Source organism: Saccostrea cucullata, unplaced genomic scaffold, assembly GCF_032062105.1.
Source record: "Saccostrea cucullata isolate Sc308-1 unplaced genomic scaffold, CSIRO_AGI_Scuc_v1 ctg7752, whole genome shotgun sequence".
NCBI classification, from domain to species: Eukaryota; Metazoa; Mollusca; class Bivalvia; order Ostreida; family Ostreidae; genus Saccostrea; species Saccostrea cuccullata.
This window is the reverse complement of record NW_026927230.1, coordinates 11,935-30,081: the sequence shown is the minus strand read 5'-3', so window position 1 is coordinate 30,081 and position 18,147 is coordinate 11,935. Positions and strand designations below refer to the sequence as shown.

The following is an 18,147-nucleotide window of genomic DNA, read 5'->3' as shown; positions in this document are numbered from 1 at the left end:
GTGGTGATAAACCCCTTTTCCCTGTTGTGGTAGCTCGTTTTATGAAAAAATGGTTTTGCGTTGGACACGTTCGAGCTTATCTATGCCCTTTTTTAAAATGGGGTCCCAGACTATTGATCCATATTCAAGTGTTGATCGCACCATGGAGACGTGGGCCCTTTTTCCCTGCATTTCCCGGAAACAGGTGATAAATTTCGTCGGAGAAATCCTAATGTTGAATGAGTTTTTTTTAGTGATCTTGTTGAGTGAGTTGCCCCCAACTTTCAGTCTAAAAAATTTGGAGCCCAAAGAGGGGGGTTTTTTTTTCCAACCTCTTCCAGCACGTGATTGTCCAGTATATAAATTTGCGGGTTTTTTTGGGCGTATGCTCATGATGTAGCTTTTTTTTGGGTTTTTAAAGCATACCCCAGTCATTGGCCCACTTTTGCAATTTGGGTAAAGGTTTTCCCCTGAATTTTTTTCCTGATCTCCATAGTTGTTGTTTTGTCGGTAAAAAAGGGGAAAAATTATCTCCCAACAGCCGGACTTGTGATGTTACGGAGTTGGGAGGTCGTTAATGTGGCAAAAAAAGGGCAGCGGCCCGGGCCCCCCCCCCTTTTCCCGGCCCAACCCCCGGACTCCCCCGGCCCCCCGCCTCTGATTTCTCGCCCTCTACCCCGTTCCCCATTGTCCTTCTTGAAGGGTTGAGTTAGCCATGATGGGTGATTTCCCCTTTTATGCCGAACGACTGAGTTTATGGAGTATTTTTCCTGATGTGGAACAGTGTCAAAAGCTTTAAGAAGTCCAAAATTGCCATATCTGTTTTTTTTCCTTTGTCATAATTTATCAGCAGGTCGTTCATTTTTTTTTAGAAGTTGTGTCTCACAGGAGAGCCATGATTAAGCGTTGTTAAAATTTTTTTTTTTAGGTGTTTAATATGGTCAACAGAGATTTTTCCCAAAATTTGTGATATTTCACATTTGTATTTCTTGTAAAAAGGGCCTTACAGTGATTTTAAAGGTACAACATACCAGGTATTTTTTCGGGTTTTAAAAAAGAAAAACCTTTTGCATATTGCCAAGGGATCAGTGTTTCAAAAACATTTTGTTCTGGGGAAGTACCCCGAAAAGGGGCTAACATTCCCCGTGACCACACACCTTAAGCTAAACCCTAACCCCCCAAACCAAGCCCCAGTTTGGCTCTCACTCTAGCCCAAAATTTATTTTCCCCCGCCTACATTACTTTTTGTAAGGCGGCATGTACATGTAGTACCACAAGTTGATTTTAATTCCTTCTTGCTTTGTCAGTCTATTTTTAAGGTCTTTATCTCAGTAAACTACTACAGTTTATAAATTTTTCACGGTACTTCTTTGTCTCATTTACATTTTTTGTTCTTTACCAAAAACCGAAAAAATATATTTTAAATTTTATCTACATGTTTTTGATATTCTCTTGTTAGTTTTCCCGATTTTTTAAAACTTAATAGGTCTCGGGGGAATGTTCGAATCATAATATGCGTGAGTCCCCCTTAAACCCCCCTTCCCTTTTATAACTTAGAAAATTTTTAAAATAAAATGGAATAGATATTTTTATAAAATAAATTGATTTGGTCTCTTTCCCAAATGACCTTTAATCTTTTTAAAAAACTTTTAGTACACCTTGGTTAAAAATCTTGTTTTCTTATATCTTTGCGAATAACCCAAAGAACGATCTACCCATAACTGAACACGCCCAAATTTCATCAAAAAACAGAATAAAAAAAAACGTGAAAGTGGGAAAAAATCAAAATTTTGGGGAAAATTTCTTGGTTTTTATTCTTTAAACAGTTTTTATTTAACACCCACTCTAGAATCTCTTTAACGCTTGAATGACAGATTGTGAATAAGGTAATTATTTTATTGCATAGCAAGTTTGGAACATATGTCTGTATGAACTTGAAGGTCTATCAAAGTCTTTGTATAATTTAATCCAACCCTCCCCAATTTCTTGGCTGATAAATTTATTTTACTTTAGTTTTAGTGATGGAGTTTCAGCCATTATCATGGTCCGGGCCCGGGGCAGTAAAAAGTCAGACCTCACGTCTAAATGTCCAAAGCCGCCTTGCTGGTTGGAAATCGACCAATGGTTTGGTCCCCCCAATAAACATACTGGAGAGGGCTGGATTTAAAGGGTTGATGACGTGATGAGAAGCACTGCTTAACATTTGATATAGCAAAATTTAAAATTTTACTTAAAGGTTTTTTAATTTTATTAAAGCATAAAATTATTTCCTTGTATGTCTTTAATTAAGTTGAGCAAATTTTTGCTTTTAAATATAATTTTGGCTTTTTATTTTTTTTTCCAAAAAGGATTCTATAAAGTTTGTTTTTAAATAAATTAGTGCCTTTTTTTGTCCTATATCATCGTTTCCTTTTTAATCATGAAATTTGATACAGGGAAAATTATTGTGGTGGACCTGACGACCAGCCAGAGATACAAAAAAGGATTTTAAAACTGAGTGCTGCTAGTGAAACCCCACCGGGAAAACTATGTCCCCGGTGCCCGGGTCAACGTCGGAACCGGAGTTTCAGAGACATCAGACACAAAGTAAAAGGTATAAACTGCTTACATATCAAGATATTTATAATTTTATATAATGGCATAATTATACCCGCAAAAAAAATTTTGGGAATATTGTTGTTCCCCTCATGTCCGTCCGTCCGTCCGTCCGTCCTTTTGCCAACTTTTTTTTCCCCAAAATTTCCCCCTTAAATTTTTAAATATAATCATCTTTTGGGAGATGGTTGGTGGTGTCATGTAGATGTGCAGTAAGGTTTCGGAATTTTGATTTTCCCTTTGGGGGGGTCAAATGGGGGTCGAAAAATGACTTTTTTTATGAAAAAAGCCTCGTTTTCCCCCTAACTCCTCTTACATTTTACACAGTAGGCAAATCATTCTTTTGGGCGATGGGGGGGTGGTGTCATGTAGATGTGCAGTAAGGTTTGGGAAAATTTTATTTTCCCCCGGGGGGGTAAAAGGGGGGTTGGAAAAATGACGTTTTTTATGAAAAAACCCCCGTCTTCCCTAAACTCCTCTTACATTTTACACAGTAGGCTAATCATCTTTTGGGAGATGGTTGGTGGTGTCATGTAGATGTGCAGTAAGGTTTGGGGAATTTTGATATTGCCCGGGGGTCAAATGGGGGTCGAAAAATGATGTTTTTTATGCAAAAAGCCCCGTCTTCCCCTAACTCCTCTTACATTTTACACAGTAGGCTAATCATCTTTTGGGAGATGGTTGGTGGTTTAGATGTAGATGTGCAATAAGGTTTCGGAATTTTGATTTTGCCCCGGGGGGTTAAATAGGGGTAAAAAAATGACGGTTTTATGCAAGCTCCTTGCCTTCCTAATTCTCTTACATTTTACACAGTAGCCTAATCATCTTTAGGGAGATGGTTGGTAGTGTCATGTAGATGTGCAGCAAGGTTTTGGAATTTTGATATTGCCCTGGGAGGTCAAATGGGGGTGGAAAATTACATTTTTTGTGCAAAAAGTCCTGTCTTTCCTGAAGTCCTCCTTAATGTTACTCAGAAGCCTAATCATCTTTTAGGAGAGTTAAATATCTTGAAAATTATGTAAAACATTAACGTTAAAGAGTAAAAAAACATTGCAAGCTGGGAAACATCTTGAATTTTTATGAGTGATTAATGTACAAATGTCAAATGTGAGAGTCATATCTCATCTCAATCAAAAGTTATAAGCAAATGCAACATTTTTGAAAAGTAGGTTAGCTTCAAGGTCAAGGTCACAGAGTAAAAGTCATGATTCATTTGGAAAGATCTTATCACAGGTAATAATATACATGCATTATAATATGAATGCCCTAACTTTTCTCTTTCAAAATGATAAATTTATAACAATTTAATTTTTTTGCAAGTAGGTCAAACTTCTAGGTCATATGTAAAAAAAAAAAAAAAACCATGCCATTCTCACAGGTAAATACTAGTACATAAGTTTAATATGAATGCCTTGTCTCTTCTCATTCAGTAGATATGACCGTGATAACCAAGGTTAATTTTATTCAGACAGAAGAACAGTCTGACATACAAATGTACATATTTCTATATGAATTGCATGGGTAAAATTGGACAGTGGTTCTAGAAAAGTTAAAAATGTAAAAAGTTTTCAGACAAACAGATGGACAACATGTCACAACAGACGATATATGACAAGGAAACCAGAAAAGCTCAAATGAGTGTTTTGAAAGGGTTACAATATGGTTGCAGTACTTGAAAAGCTGGGTTTTTTTTCATGCAGAGATATGCATGACCAACATATTCATGTTTTATATTTTCTTTAGTAATTTGTTTGTTTGTTGTGAATACATATCTCATTGGAATTTTTCCGTCATATGGAGACACCACCAAATAATAATGAAGACAAGATGTGTTTGTGAAACACTGATGTCCCTGTCTGGTAGCCTATGGCGAAGGTTGAAGTTTCTCAAATATATGTCAAACTCAAAGGTCAAGGTCAAAAGGTTCAATTGTTGGTATCAGAAAAAAGTCTTGTCACAAGGAATGCACATGTGAAATAAGTAATCCCTAGTACTTCCTCTTCAAAAGTTAATTGCCAAGGTTAATTTTTTAAGTGGTTCAAACTCTACGGTCAAGGTCAAACATATTTATACCTGTTGACAGTTCACAATGAATACACATGTTAAGCATGAAAGCCCTAGCACCTACTGATCAAAATTTAGGCCAAGTTTAAAGTTGGGTATTTTTCTTGTAAATGTGTATTCTAGGTCAAGTGATCAGAGGTAAAAATTAATGGTACCCAAATAAAAGGTCTTAATTGTCACAAGAAATAAACCTATAAAATGTGGAAGCCAACTGTATAGCCCATCCCACTTAAAACTTATGGGCAAGGTTATAATTTCTGCAGACAAATATACAGACATAATATAAACACAAGAAACAAAATATGTACATAATTAGTCAAATGGAAAAAAATATACTATTTAATTGGAATCACAAAATAGATTGTTATTTCAGTGATAGGGAGTGGGTAGGGAGATTGGAACCCCCCCCCCCCCCCCCCCCCCGGAATTTCCTTTGTTATTTAAACAAGACTATAAACTGAAGCAAATAAAAAAAATGATTTTGGACATCCTCCCCCTAACTAAGAAAACATTGGGGTTTTTTTTGTTTATTTGTTTTCAGTGTATGATTTTTTTCTCCTGCTTGTCAGGAAATTCTAGGCATGAATATTTTGACTGAGATGTGAACCCCCCTCCCTAATCCAGAAAAAAAATTCTGGATCCGCACCAGTATTGGCAGTAACTGAATGTCACATCGACAAGGGGAGATAACTTCACAATATGAAATTCGTCTAGTGTGGCATGCGATGATCTTTGACCCTTTTTGAACTTTAACCTAATCGTTTGGGTTTATTTTACCCCCACTATACTTAAACTTGTACTTACCGACCTCCATAGGTCCTGTAAACTTCATGAAATATAAATCCAATTATAACACAAAATGAATTAATCCAAAGCACACCATTCTGCAGCATGTTATAATGATATTCCATTCAGAAAACCTCCGTGCCGTCGATTCCGTCACCTTATCAGATGAAGTGGGAATCGGCCGAGGTGTACCGAATGGAGTTTAATCTAAAAATATGATAATGGGTGACGCAACGTGATGTGATGTAGAATTTACATGTCAAGAACAAATTTTAAATTAATTCATAACAAACACTGTTTTAACAAAACTGTTCCATCTAGCCTATTCCCAAAAGTATGTACTGTGTGATTGTGGTGTTGAGAGGGGGGGGGGGGGGGATTAGTAAATTTAAAAAGGTCCTAATATGAGCAAAACATTTATCAAAATCTAATTTACATTATTAATAGAATTCAAACTGGTATATAATGAATTAAGCATGTAAAATAAATATAAGAGGTTCTGAGTTATAGGTCACAGGGATACTCTGCATAGTTGACTTCACTTGCATGTATGTATTTTATTACTTGTCTTTTATATGTAACATGGTTGTATGCCAACATGTTTGGTGAATCAATAAAGAAATTGAATTGAATTGAATTTCATACCCAACGGGGGGGGGGGGGGGGGGGGGGGGGGAGGGGGGGGCTGCCCCCCTTTTTTTCCCAACATTACCTGTACTATAAGAAAATGTCCATTAAAAAGATGGTTGCCCCCTCCCCCCACTTTTAACCACAGTATATACATTGCAAGGAAATATGGGAAAAATTGGAAGTGAAAGTAATTTTGCCTTGAAAAAAAAGTGGCCACCACCCCCCCACCCCCACCCCCCCCCCCATTTCATTTTTTTTCCTTGTTAATTTTTTTTAGGTTAGTAAAAAAAATTTTCTCAGGTTGCCCCCCCCCCCCACTTTCAAAAACGATGCTACGTGCCTGAATTATATAGAATTATTTTGACTTTTTCCTTGGTAAGCCGCCCGTAGGATTGTGTATTTAGAGGCAAACACCTTAGTGCGGGTATTACTGTCTCATGACAGCATCTAGTTATTATTTTGTAAATAAAATTACAATGTTATTGAATGGATAGACTGTCGAACTGGTGTGAAAGTAACACTGCAAGTATGTATGTGTGCAGTGTTAACACAAATATTTAAAGCAAATAATTTGATTAATGGGTGTAATTTGTGATTCCAGTATAACAAAGTATTTTCATACAGAAAGGATTAGTTATTTTGTTACTGTTCTTGGAATTACTGATGTGGTGTACCCACACAATATTTCCATTTCTACAGTATAAATATTGATTGCATATAGTAAGAGTTATGCTTTTAATAGCAATTTTTTCCTGAAATCCTGAATTTGAATGTACCTTTAAAAAAAATTCAGAGTTCTACTAAGAGGTTTTGCTCAGTTTACTGATTCTATTTTTAACTTAAGTCAACTGTTGCTATTTTTAGACAGACCTCTTAATTATCAGCTGTGACCTAATTACCGACATCTCTCTCCACAACATTGCCAATCTCCACCGTACCCATGATGCATCACTGACCATGCTTCTATCCCCGCTCCCATCTCAGTACTACGAGGCAGTGGCCCCAGGAGCCAAATCTAAGAAACAGCTGGGTGAGAGAAGTTTTGGGACATACATGTTAACCTATTGTGATGAAAAATAGGGAGATTCAGACCTTAAAAGCGGGAGCATTGTGCGCACGTTATTTTACGCTTGGATTTATGAAGATATATTTCATGTAATATATATGTATGGCCTTAAATGAAAACTACAATGATTAATCTTAAATATCAACTGCAAAGTAGACAGAAACACCTAAGTTTGACATAAATTATATTAATTCAAATATTTTTCATTCTCATCATTTTGCTTTGATTGGCTGCTTAACTTAGCCTTTTGAAGAATGATCTAGCGCTTTTGCTGATATAGCCTAGAAGCAAATTGCAATTATTCTGAATGTTCATTCAGTTGTCGAACAAAACAAATGATGACATGATTTAATCTAGGTATAAAACTAGTTCCTATCTTTCATTAAATGAATTGGCTTTCCCGTGATGATCGAAAACGAAAGGTAGAGATGTTCCTCATGGCTTGGTCAATCGAATGATTTCTATTGACTTTATTGATAAAATTATGAGCTCATGTGCTTTAACAGAAGATGTCAAACGTTTTCATACAATTCTAAAATGCTGTATCTCCTTTTTCATGGCAATAATATTGACGAAATTTATCGTAACCAATGTAATCACTGGTAATCACTTGTCGTTGTCTAATACGTGCTTGAAATCTATGTACACATCGGTACAAAAAAAGCGTTTGTATGCTTCCGAGTCAAATCACGCGATCTCTAACGAGATTTTATGAAGAATGGCATCAAAAATGGATACCCAAGCGAGCCAAATATACTTTAAACGAAACTTTTTTAGAAAAGTCGTAACATCGTAATATCATTTAAATTATTGATTTTTATCAACTTTTGTGTGTGTGGTGTTTTTTTTCCTAGAAAAGGACTTTTTTGGATTTGATGAAAAGGGTGAAAGGATACTATTCACACAGTCAGAGGCAGATGTTGATGAAACCATTAGTGTCAAAAAGTCTGTTTTAAAGAAGTAAGCAAGCTAGGTCCTATTTTGTATAAAAGTTAAGTAAAATGTAAAGGTACTGATATTTGTGCAGGGTATTAATATTTAGAATATTTTTTTTCTTGACAGACATCCTTACATGTGTATTAAGTCTGGACTAACAGACTGTCACCTCTATTTAATGAAGAAATGGGTCGTTGATTACCTAGCAGAAAATGAGTAAGCTGTAATGGATATATCTCTGTTTTTATTAGATGCTTAGACCTACAGTATCAGAGGAGACCAATTTGAATATGAAGAGATCATATTTTCTTTTTGCCTTTAGGTCATTAGCCTACATAAGGACAGAATTAATTCCCCACCTAGTCAGAAAACAGTTCACTAAGGCAAAGGTCAAGGACAAATTACCTCAGGCCAACCAGTCTGTCATTTCAGACACCCAGAAAATGAGTAAGCATCATTATTATCAATAGTAATTTAGAAAAAAATTAATTTGTAATGTCAAAAAAAAGCATTTATTAAAATTGATTTTGGCAGACATATTGAAGTTTTCTTCTGAGGAGGAGTATGCCGCTGATATTAGAGATATGTCATCTTGGAATGATCACCATGGAGACATGGCAGACTGTTACCATGGAGACAAAATCCGTTGTTATGGTTACATTCAAGATGGAGGGTTATGTTTGCGAGTGAATACCATATCATCATACAGTGAAGCTAATCGTCAGGTGTGTCATAATTATCCACTGGATCTGACTCGGTAGCATTACTTATCTTGTTACCTAATCCACTGGATCTGACTCTGTAGCATTACTTATCTTGTTACCTAACTTGTCATGTTTTCTTCAGATTCAAAAGATCTTCACACACACTGGGATTGAGAAAGAGGTCCCACATCTACATGCCTCTGTGAACATGGCAGAAAAATCTCAAGTAGGTCAAAATTTAGGTATTCAGATACAGCACTTTACCCTAACAGGACAGTGGGAAAAGAAAGGCAAATGTCATTAACTGTTTAAGCCAAATTTTATCTTTTTGCCTTCAAGATGATAAGCTTATTTCAGAGCTAATGAATAATCAGAAACCCACATAAAATTACTTATTATATATATACTTATTATATATTATTATATTCTGGTACAGACTTCCTTTGAGTACTCTGTTTACTTGTTTTACAGGTAGGATCGGACTGCTTGGTTGCTGAGGGTACACAAATTGGAGAGAAGGTTTCTATAAAACGTTCTGTGATTGGGCGACATTGTAAGATCGGGGACCGTGTCCGAATCGCTAATTCCACAATACTGGATAATGTTGTCATTGAGGAGGGGTGAGTTGATTGAAGAATACTAACAAAAGCATGCTAATTATACCAATGATCATAGATTTTTTTGTAATCAGTACATGTATATATTTGCGAGATGGGTGATGAAAAAAGGTTTGCTACGCTTGTCTGTATTGGCAATGAAGTATTGATAAATGGTCAATGACATACACTTTTCATTAAATGAGAACAATTTCTGCCAGAGGATATTTGATATTTTTCTTCAGGGACTGAAAAATAATTAGAGAAAAACTCATTATGAATTTTTTAAAATAAAATTTTTGAACACATTCTTAATTCTGAAGGGTGTTTGCTCATAAATTCATTATGGAATTTATGAAAATTAGTATTGCTTGAAGCATCATACCATTATTACAGTCTTGAAGCAAAGAATAATAACTAGACAATTTTTTTTTTCATAAAATAAGCCTGTTTTGAATACAAGTTAGCAGGATGGTACTTCTTCTGTTAAAAGTAAGAATATTGAATCAGTTGGAGAAACTGATTATAATAATAAAAGCTCTTACTAGTTGTATTGTTTACCTATAAAACAGTGTGACTCTGACAAAGATTGTCTGCAGAGCAGACCTGGGGTAATGGTAATGTGTAATGGTAATGCATTGTAATCATTACATTTTTTTCAAAGTAATGGGATGTAATGTGTAATGGGTCCATCTTTCAATTACAAGTAATTGTAATGTAATGCATTACTTTAAAAAAATGTCAGTAATGACCAATTTCTTTTCAATTACATTTCAATTACATTTTGTATATTAGTCTCTTATTTTTTAATCTCAAACAAATAAATATCACTGAGATTTTTTTTTTTATTAATAATGTTAGAATCTTAAAATTAAAATCCTGTATCCTACAATTTTTTTTTAATTATTAAATGGTAACTGATAGACATGTTAAATTATTGTTTTAATAGAAAACTTCTTCACAAGGCAATTGTAAAATCAATCAAAGAGAACCAGAGAAAAATATTAAAAGAAATCATCAGGTTTTAAAGAAAGATACAAAAAAAGACATTAATACATGTATAGTGAGACTTCCAGTTAAATTACGATACAAACTATATTTTTCTACTTATTATTTTCCCTTTTCATTCTGGTAAAATGGACTTGGTAAACATGATACAAGATCAGTATGATTTATTGTAGACACAAAGAGAAATAAAGCCAAACATAAATATAGACTGATATATTTACCATCATTCATTTTTGGTAGCGTAAGGCCTCAAAATTCAAATACTATATTTAGGTACTTGTAATTATCACCTTTGGTTGTGTTTGATTTAATAAAGCTTCATTGATTATACCTGTTCAGCTAGTTAGAAGTGCTAATTAATTCGTTAAGTATTTTAATACTTTTTTAACATTTATAGCATTATCTGTTAATTAAATATTAGTTAAATACATAAACATATAGTAGGAAATGTTTAATAAATCACATATTTAAAAAAACAAAAACATAACAGAAACTAACATCAGATATTGAACAAAATAAAACTACAACATTGAAAGTGTTCCGATCCACTTTCTTTGTCAACTGCAGATTGGATTGGTAAACCACATGAACATGTTACATGAATCCAAAATCCAAATACCACTCTGATTTATAGATCTGAGGGAAAGCATATTAATCGAGCAAAAATTTTGAAAGTTAACTAATAGATATAAATTGTGTGATCATACGTTTTGTGTTTTCCTCTTATAAAATGTAATGTGTAATGTAATTCATTACTTTAGCAGCATTACCCATCCCTCTAAATTTTAAGTTTAAAAAATTTTATCCTGTGCGGAAATCCTGATAATTATTTTTCATAAAAAAATATTGACCCTAACCACACTGCAAATTACAAATTCACTCCTGGTAATGCATTTTTATCTGCATAGCTGAAACAAATACGCATGTAGTTAAGGTTTTAATTTTCATAATTTTAGCAAAATTGTCGTCTACAATCAAGCAGGAAAAACACATTGTCAATTATTTTCAAATAATTCTTTTCCTAAACAGACATTTACTCATCATGGAGACTTGCTATCAGACAAAAATTTTACTTCCTATGCAAGTCCTGTACATTGTGGCGGATGTTAGAATTCCTTTAATAAGTAAAATATATAGAGACAGAGAGAAGATAATTGAATTGTGAACTTGCTTTCCACCACGAGGCGCGACAAATGTACATTTTCAGAACATAAGAAAAGGGGGTCCTTCCATTACTGGAAGTTCAGTGCCAAATTTAAAGTTTCTCTAGGTATAAATTATATTGCAGCAATGTGTATTACATGCATCTTTAATGCAGGGTCAGAGAGGACAATTACTTTGATAAAGCTCTTCAGGCCATTTTTGCGAGATTAATAGAAAGAAGCAATCGAATCTCTTCCTCAAAGTGCTCCAAAAAAAAATAAATTCATTTAAAAAAAAAAAAAACCTCAAGGGCAGAAAGTATTTTCGACGAACGCCTTGATTTAATCTATGTGTGAAATAATAAATTCTCTCTCTCTCTCTCTTGTCGCAGATTCGAATCCCACTGTGGGATCGACGTGGAGACTGGTCCTTCGGATGAGACCGTATAAACTGAGATTCCGTGTCGCAGTAGGTGCTGGCACGAAAAAGATCCCTACCCGCTCAATGTCCCTGAGTGCCGAGTATTAAGGACAATTTTTTTTCTTCACCGGAAAGCGGTGGCGTCTCCATCTGAGTGAAAAATTCTCGAGAGGGACATAAAACAATATACAATCAATCTCTCTCTGTGGAAAATGATAGGACCGTTTGTTATCAGAATGCCCCTTATTAGCAGACATAATTTCCGTATTCCGAATTTATTCAAATCCGTATAAATGAGAAACAGGAATTTTTTTCTGTGGTCTTATAAATTTAAATTCCGACAACGTGTACATTTATTATCAATTAGCAAGAGTTACTTTCATTCATATGTCGACTCGACTTACCATTTCATGAAATTGTTCAAATTGTTCAATCACAAACTGATGAAAAAAAAAACTTCTGAAACAAAAGAGCATGCAAACCATCAATCTGATCTGAACTGTGTATTTTGTGTGTGTGTGGAGGGGGGGGGGGGCATAAAAGTCTCTAGTATTAGATGAATTTGAGTTTTCAGTCGAGATTTTTCGAGAATAGACCATATAAACAGATAAAGAGCATTTAAGGCACAATAAACCTCCTCCCCCAAAAAGAAAATAAACTGACAAAAATGATTGTAAATTAACGTTATTACCTGAAACACAGCGTCATGACGAAGAATTTGTAATTTTTATTTGAAAATTTTCACTAATTTCTAGTCTTTGAACAGCAACGTGTTATATATATCATTTGAAAGAGGAGAAAATTGTCTATCAGGATCACTTAACAACTCAAAATGTCAAAATGTTGACTTAAGGTTGGTTTCTGCTTGACGGTCATCAATTTAATTAATTACTTTTCTGAATGAGAGTAATGATAATTGTTATTGTAATGATAAAAATTCCAAAGTAATTGTAATTTAATGCATTACATTTCAAAGTAATTGACCCCAGGTCTGCTGGAGAGGGTAATTTTTATTTCATCTCAATGAAGTTGGAGGAGCAAATGTCATACCCTTGGCTCCCCAAGTTAAAGTTTATGGAGCAGATTATTTTCCCAAGTACCATTCCCTTTACTGCAGGGAAAATGTTCTAACTTGCAGTAATTCTTGTAATCCCCCTGTATATTACAATCATTTTAATACCCCTAGTTGTATACATTATACAATTACGGTACATGTACATGTATTAAAGAGATGGGAACTTAAAAGTTGGAATTGATACATGTACACTGTATTACTAATTTATGACAACTTGGCATCATACACAAAATAGAGAATCATAGGAGCACAAAGTGTTAAACGTTTATTTATTTTTCAGCTGCAATATACAGGGAAGCATCATAAGCAGGAGGAGTGTCATCCGAGATAAATGTGAGATCAGCAACTGTCTGGTGGGGCCGGGCCAACAACTCAATACCATGGGTAGGTCATACTAGTGTACTCACTCAAACAAAACTCAATACCATGGGTAGGTCATACTAGTGTACTCACTCAAACAAAACTCAACAACATGGGTAGGTCTTACCGAGTTTACTCACTCAAACAAACCACAACACAATGGGTAGGTCATACCGAGTGTACTCACTCAAACAAAACTCAACACCATGGGTAGGTCATACCAAGTGTACTCACTCAAACAAAACTCAACACCATGGGTAGGTCATACTGAGTGTACTCACTCAGACAAAACTCAACACCATGGGTAGGTCATACCGAGTGTACTCACTCAGACAGACCACAACACCATGGGTAGGTCATACCAAGTGTCCTCACTCAAACAAAACTCAACACCATGGGTAGGTCATACCGAGTGTACTCACTCAGACAAAACTCAACACCATGGGTAGGTCATACCGAGTGTACTCACTCAAACAAAACTCAACACCATGGGTAGGTCATACCAAGTGTACTCACTCAAACAAAACTCAACACCATGGGTAGGTCTTACCAAGTGTACTCACTCAAACAAAACTCAACACCATGGGTAGGTCTTACCGAGTGTACTCACTCCAACAAAAAGGAGTTCATACTGTTGTTGTTTACATCGTATTCTTATTATACAATAAAGTTGACTAACAAGAAATTTAGTATTTGGCACTAAAAAGAAGCAGGGAGTATGAAATTCAATTACTGTAGACGTACTTTTTTCCACGGGGTCATAATTCCGTGCAATCTTCATTTCTATTTAATCCGCGTGTAGAAAATTACGTGGATTTCCTAGACTGTCACTATATGCCATACATTTATATTAAGAATTTTCCGCGGAAAATTTGTGACCGCGTACATAGCGTAAATTTATACCACGCGGAAAAAAGTACTTCTACAGTATTACATGTACAAATAAATAAAAGCACTAAAATGATAACATTTTATTGGCATATTTTGTTTCAGGTAAATACAACAATGAGGTGATTGTTGACACAGTGGACATTTAAGAAGGCACAACTTTTGATGCTGATGTGGTGTAGAATAGTAAAATAATACACATTTTATACTGTTGTTTCTTTTGTTTTATAATTCAATTGAAGCAAGCATTTACGTGTACAATGTACCAAGAATTGGATGTATAAAACTAAAAATGTCCTTTGATATTGGCTCCAAAGTAAGCTTAGCTTATATCACCTAATTAAATGATAGGCAGATTTAAGTTTAATCTTATTATCACATTAAGAAATATAGTTACCTAACTTTCGGATACGACAAGATAAATGTTGTAAAAGAGTAAGATCCACCAAAAAAGTGAAGACAAATATTTTCATGCTGTAATGTTTTTTTTTTTGCATATTATTTCTTGTAAACAAGTGCAAATACATGCAGTTTCAAATGTGTAGAAATTTTTGGACACACTCTAAGAATGCTGTTTTAGAAGCACCTTAATACTTGTATATACATGTTTATCAGCAGTAGATATTTTTGATCACATCAGTAGAACTACAGAGCTGAGTACACCTCAGATACATTCCGTTCTTGTCGTGGAATCTTCACATGAAGTGTTATGAGCGAGGGAGAATTAAACAGTGATTGGCCAGTGGTGGTTGCCATTTTGAGTCTTTTAAATTCAGTAAAAATGACTTGTATGTCAGCCCATCAAGGTTTTTTCCATTATGACTTTTTCTCTCAAGATACATTCCTGAAATATTACAATTTTTAAAAAAATAATCCTCCTAAGAATAGAAAAGATTTTGTACTTCTATAGAAGTAAGCTACTGATGATCAAAGGAAATGAGGTTTAGAGGATATCTGCAAAATTCTTTAAACTAAAATCAAGTTTTTAACTTCACTGAAACTGTGAAATACAGTATAATTTGTCCAAACCGGCTACAGCCGGTTCCATAAAATTTGGCCGGTTTAGACAGAATCCGGAGTGCAGGAAAAATGCAGAAAAATATCAATTTTGAAAATTTCGTTGTTTATTTAAAAGTACATCATATACATAATATAAACTTTAATTAAATGATGAAATCAATCAATATTTTGGAGTCTAGAAATTATAAAATAGTCTCTAATGACTTACTATATTTTCTTGTTTGTTCACGAAGTTTGAAAGTCGGGTGAAATGTTACTCAAATCAAAATAATCAGGCACGCATAATATAGGCCTACTATATCAAGCGGACAGGGTTTCGCTTGTCAAAGAGCTCATTCAGTGTAAAAACAGTGATGCACAATTATTAACGATTTGCTAATTATTGGATTGATCTTTTAATTCTATGTAAAAAATTACGTCTTCCCCCATAGTGTTATGGCGCCATTTTGAAATGCGTTCGATTTTCGATCCCGATTTATATTTTGATTTGTAAATCGCGTTCATAATTTTTTGTGTTTATGTTATAATGTGTTAAAGGAGTTAAAACAAAGTTGTATTTTTTAAAAATTGTAATTCAATCATATGATGTTTTTTTTTCAATTGGGCTGTGTCACCGCCGCATTTCACCGAGTTCGTCTCATGGCACTAATCATGCTAATGTAAACACAGATTATCACCACGAAAGGTGTTAATTGCTTTGAAGTAACTCGGGTGTGGCCGGATTAGAGGGAATGATTACCGTTAATTATGAGCAGTTGGGACCAGTGTGGCCGTTCGGAATACAGAATAGACAGTATCCGGACTACACAGAATTTTTTCTAATGAATTTGTTAAAGAAGTGCATGGGACTAAAATTTATAGACGGAATGGACAAAAATCCGGAGTACTCAGAGTCCGGATTAGACAAATTTTACTGTATATTTTGATCATTAAAAGAGAATTAAATTGTGCATAGTTTAGATACAGAAGTCTATGGCCTAACATACCTAGGTCTTCACGGGGAGGAAGGGATATGCTTCTTTTCCAGTCTGGATCTTCTATAAATAGAAGTTCTCGGACAGCTTTAGTAATGGTCTGAAAAATAAGCACCACTGGAAGTAATGAAACTATACACACCTATTTCATTAAAAGTATGTTACTGTCTAAGTGCCAGAAAACATAAGGATTTATATTGGTTGGCACCTGAGTTTGGAAAAGATTCAAAACAGTAATGTGCCATTGAAAGTTTGTGAATATTTATTTCTTGATGCACCTGAGCGAAAAGCTCCAGTGAGGGTTTTCTGATCAAAGAAGGTCTATTGTCTATGCAGTAAACAAAGTGTCCTCAACATAAACCACTCACACTGATAGCAATGGAAGTGAGGATTTCTCTATCTATGTAAAGTTTAGAAGTACATTGTATTCCAGAATTGAATGGAAAGTTTAGAGAGATTGGAGACCATGCCAAATTTTTTCTCTCTAGATTTTCTTTGCAATTTTGCAATGCCTCCACACTTCCGTGTTTACTTCATGATTTATGTGGAAAGTGCAAATCAGCTGATTAAGAAAGAGAGTCAATTATTTATGAAGCGTGGTCTAAGCTGACTCCAGTAAGATTTTAAAAATATAGATGTTTTGAATAAAATCAAGTATGAAGTGAGGTACACCCTCGAATAAATGCTAATTTCAGCATTTTTTTCATTTTAATGAGTGTATATTTAGACTAACAAAGAAAACACAACTGACAAAATAAACCTGCCTGAAATGAAGTGCATATTAAGTGATATAGAAAATAAACTCTTAAATCTTAATCCTTGAGTAGCATAAGGATGTGTTATTTACCTTAATATGTTGAAAGTCTGTGATTCCAATATTGGGTAGTTGTGAGGCCTCTAGGGTTATTAGTTTCCTCCCATCAATAAGATTTGTGGTGATGCAAGACTAGAAAGCAATGACCAGATTAAAATTAATCTGAAAAACATATATAACAGCACTCCTGTATCACATTGACATACTTTAAAAATAAAAGCAAAATTTGGGTAAAAAAAAAGATAGATTCCACCGTATGTAACTTTAGTGACAAGTCTTGCTTATATGAGTATAACCCAACCAAAACGATCACAATAACTAATATTTGACAATCCTACTTTTCCTTACGTTAACTTTATCGGTGTAAAGCTTTACTAAATCATTTTTAGCCATACTGTGTAATTAGGGAATCCTATTTTCTCGATCCACTCTGCCACTTTCTCCACAGACCAGTATAAACAGGGCGGAACATTGTCGTCCTTTAAATCTTCTATCGCACTCTCCATCGTCGACATTAGGATTACTGTTTACGTTTCTAAGGAATAATGGTAGTTATCGTTCTTGGAGCACTTGCTTCCGTTTTTACATCCCGATCCCGATGACTTGTTCATGCAACTGAGAAACACAGGCGCTGTGCTGATAAGATTTGTGGGATTTGATAATGTTCAAGTCTATTTACGTTTGTTATCTCTTTTTAAAACATGTAAGAAATAAACTACACTGTACTTTACGGCCATTCCTTACCAACAATTTTGATACATTTTTGTGCGACAAAAGTTTGTTCTTCTAAAATATAAACTTTGGTATGTAATTTGCAAAGTCACTTATGAGAACATGCAATATCATTCCTCTCTATTTAACCCTTGCATGAAAATATGATTGGAAAAAAGACTGAAGCTTTAATATATCAAACCGCCGATCAAGAAAGGTATTTTTTCTTCATTTTTAAAATAATTATTTTATGGGTATACTGTTTTTCAACTCACTTTCGTGGATAATTTAATCAATGTTTAAAGAGATACTTCTAATGGAAAGTATTTTCATCTCGTACAATAATGCCTTTTGAAATGAAAAAAGGTATTTATAAAT

General features: G+C 34.5%; 2 protein-coding genes across 3 annotated transcripts; one reads left to right on the top strand and one right to left on the bottom strand.

The window, feature by feature from the left end:
* Window positions 1-2,020: 2,020 nt before the first annotated feature.
* Window positions 2,021-14,456, top strand: LOC134273785 (translation initiation factor eIF-2B subunit gamma-like). Its single transcript, XM_062755997.1, has 11 exons — window positions 2,021-2,103; window positions 2,415-2,565; window positions 6,919-7,084; window positions 7,975-8,080; window positions 8,183-8,272; window positions 8,379-8,503; window positions 8,591-8,781; window positions 8,903-8,990; window positions 9,236-9,380; window positions 13,283-13,386; window positions 14,356-14,456. The coding sequence occupies exons 1-11, from the start codon at window positions 2,021-2,023 to the stop codon at window positions 14,397-14,399; spliced, it is 1,293 nt and encodes a 430-aa protein (XP_062611981.1). The 3' UTR covers window positions 14,400-14,456.
* Window positions 14,457-14,593: 137 nt separating this feature from the next.
* LOC134273786 (sterile alpha motif domain-containing protein 15-like) lies at window positions 14,594-17,581 on the bottom strand. 2 transcript variants are annotated; one of them, XM_062755998.1, is made up of 4 exons: window positions 17,454-17,581; window positions 17,092-17,190; window positions 16,257-16,344; window positions 14,594-15,094 (listed from the first exon to the last, which is right to left on the bottom strand). In XM_062755998.1, exons 1-4 carry the CDS (start codon window positions 17,571-17,573, stop codon window positions 14,958-14,960), a joined length of 444 nt encoding a protein of 147 aa, XP_062611982.1. In that variant the 5' UTR covers window positions 17,574-17,581; the 3' UTR covers window positions 14,594-14,957. The 2 variants fall into 2 exon arrangements, with proteins under 2 accessions (XP_062611982.1, XP_062611983.1); XM_062755999.1 differs by having other exon boundaries at window positions 17,407-17,488.
* Window positions 17,582-18,147: the final 566 nt, after the last annotated feature.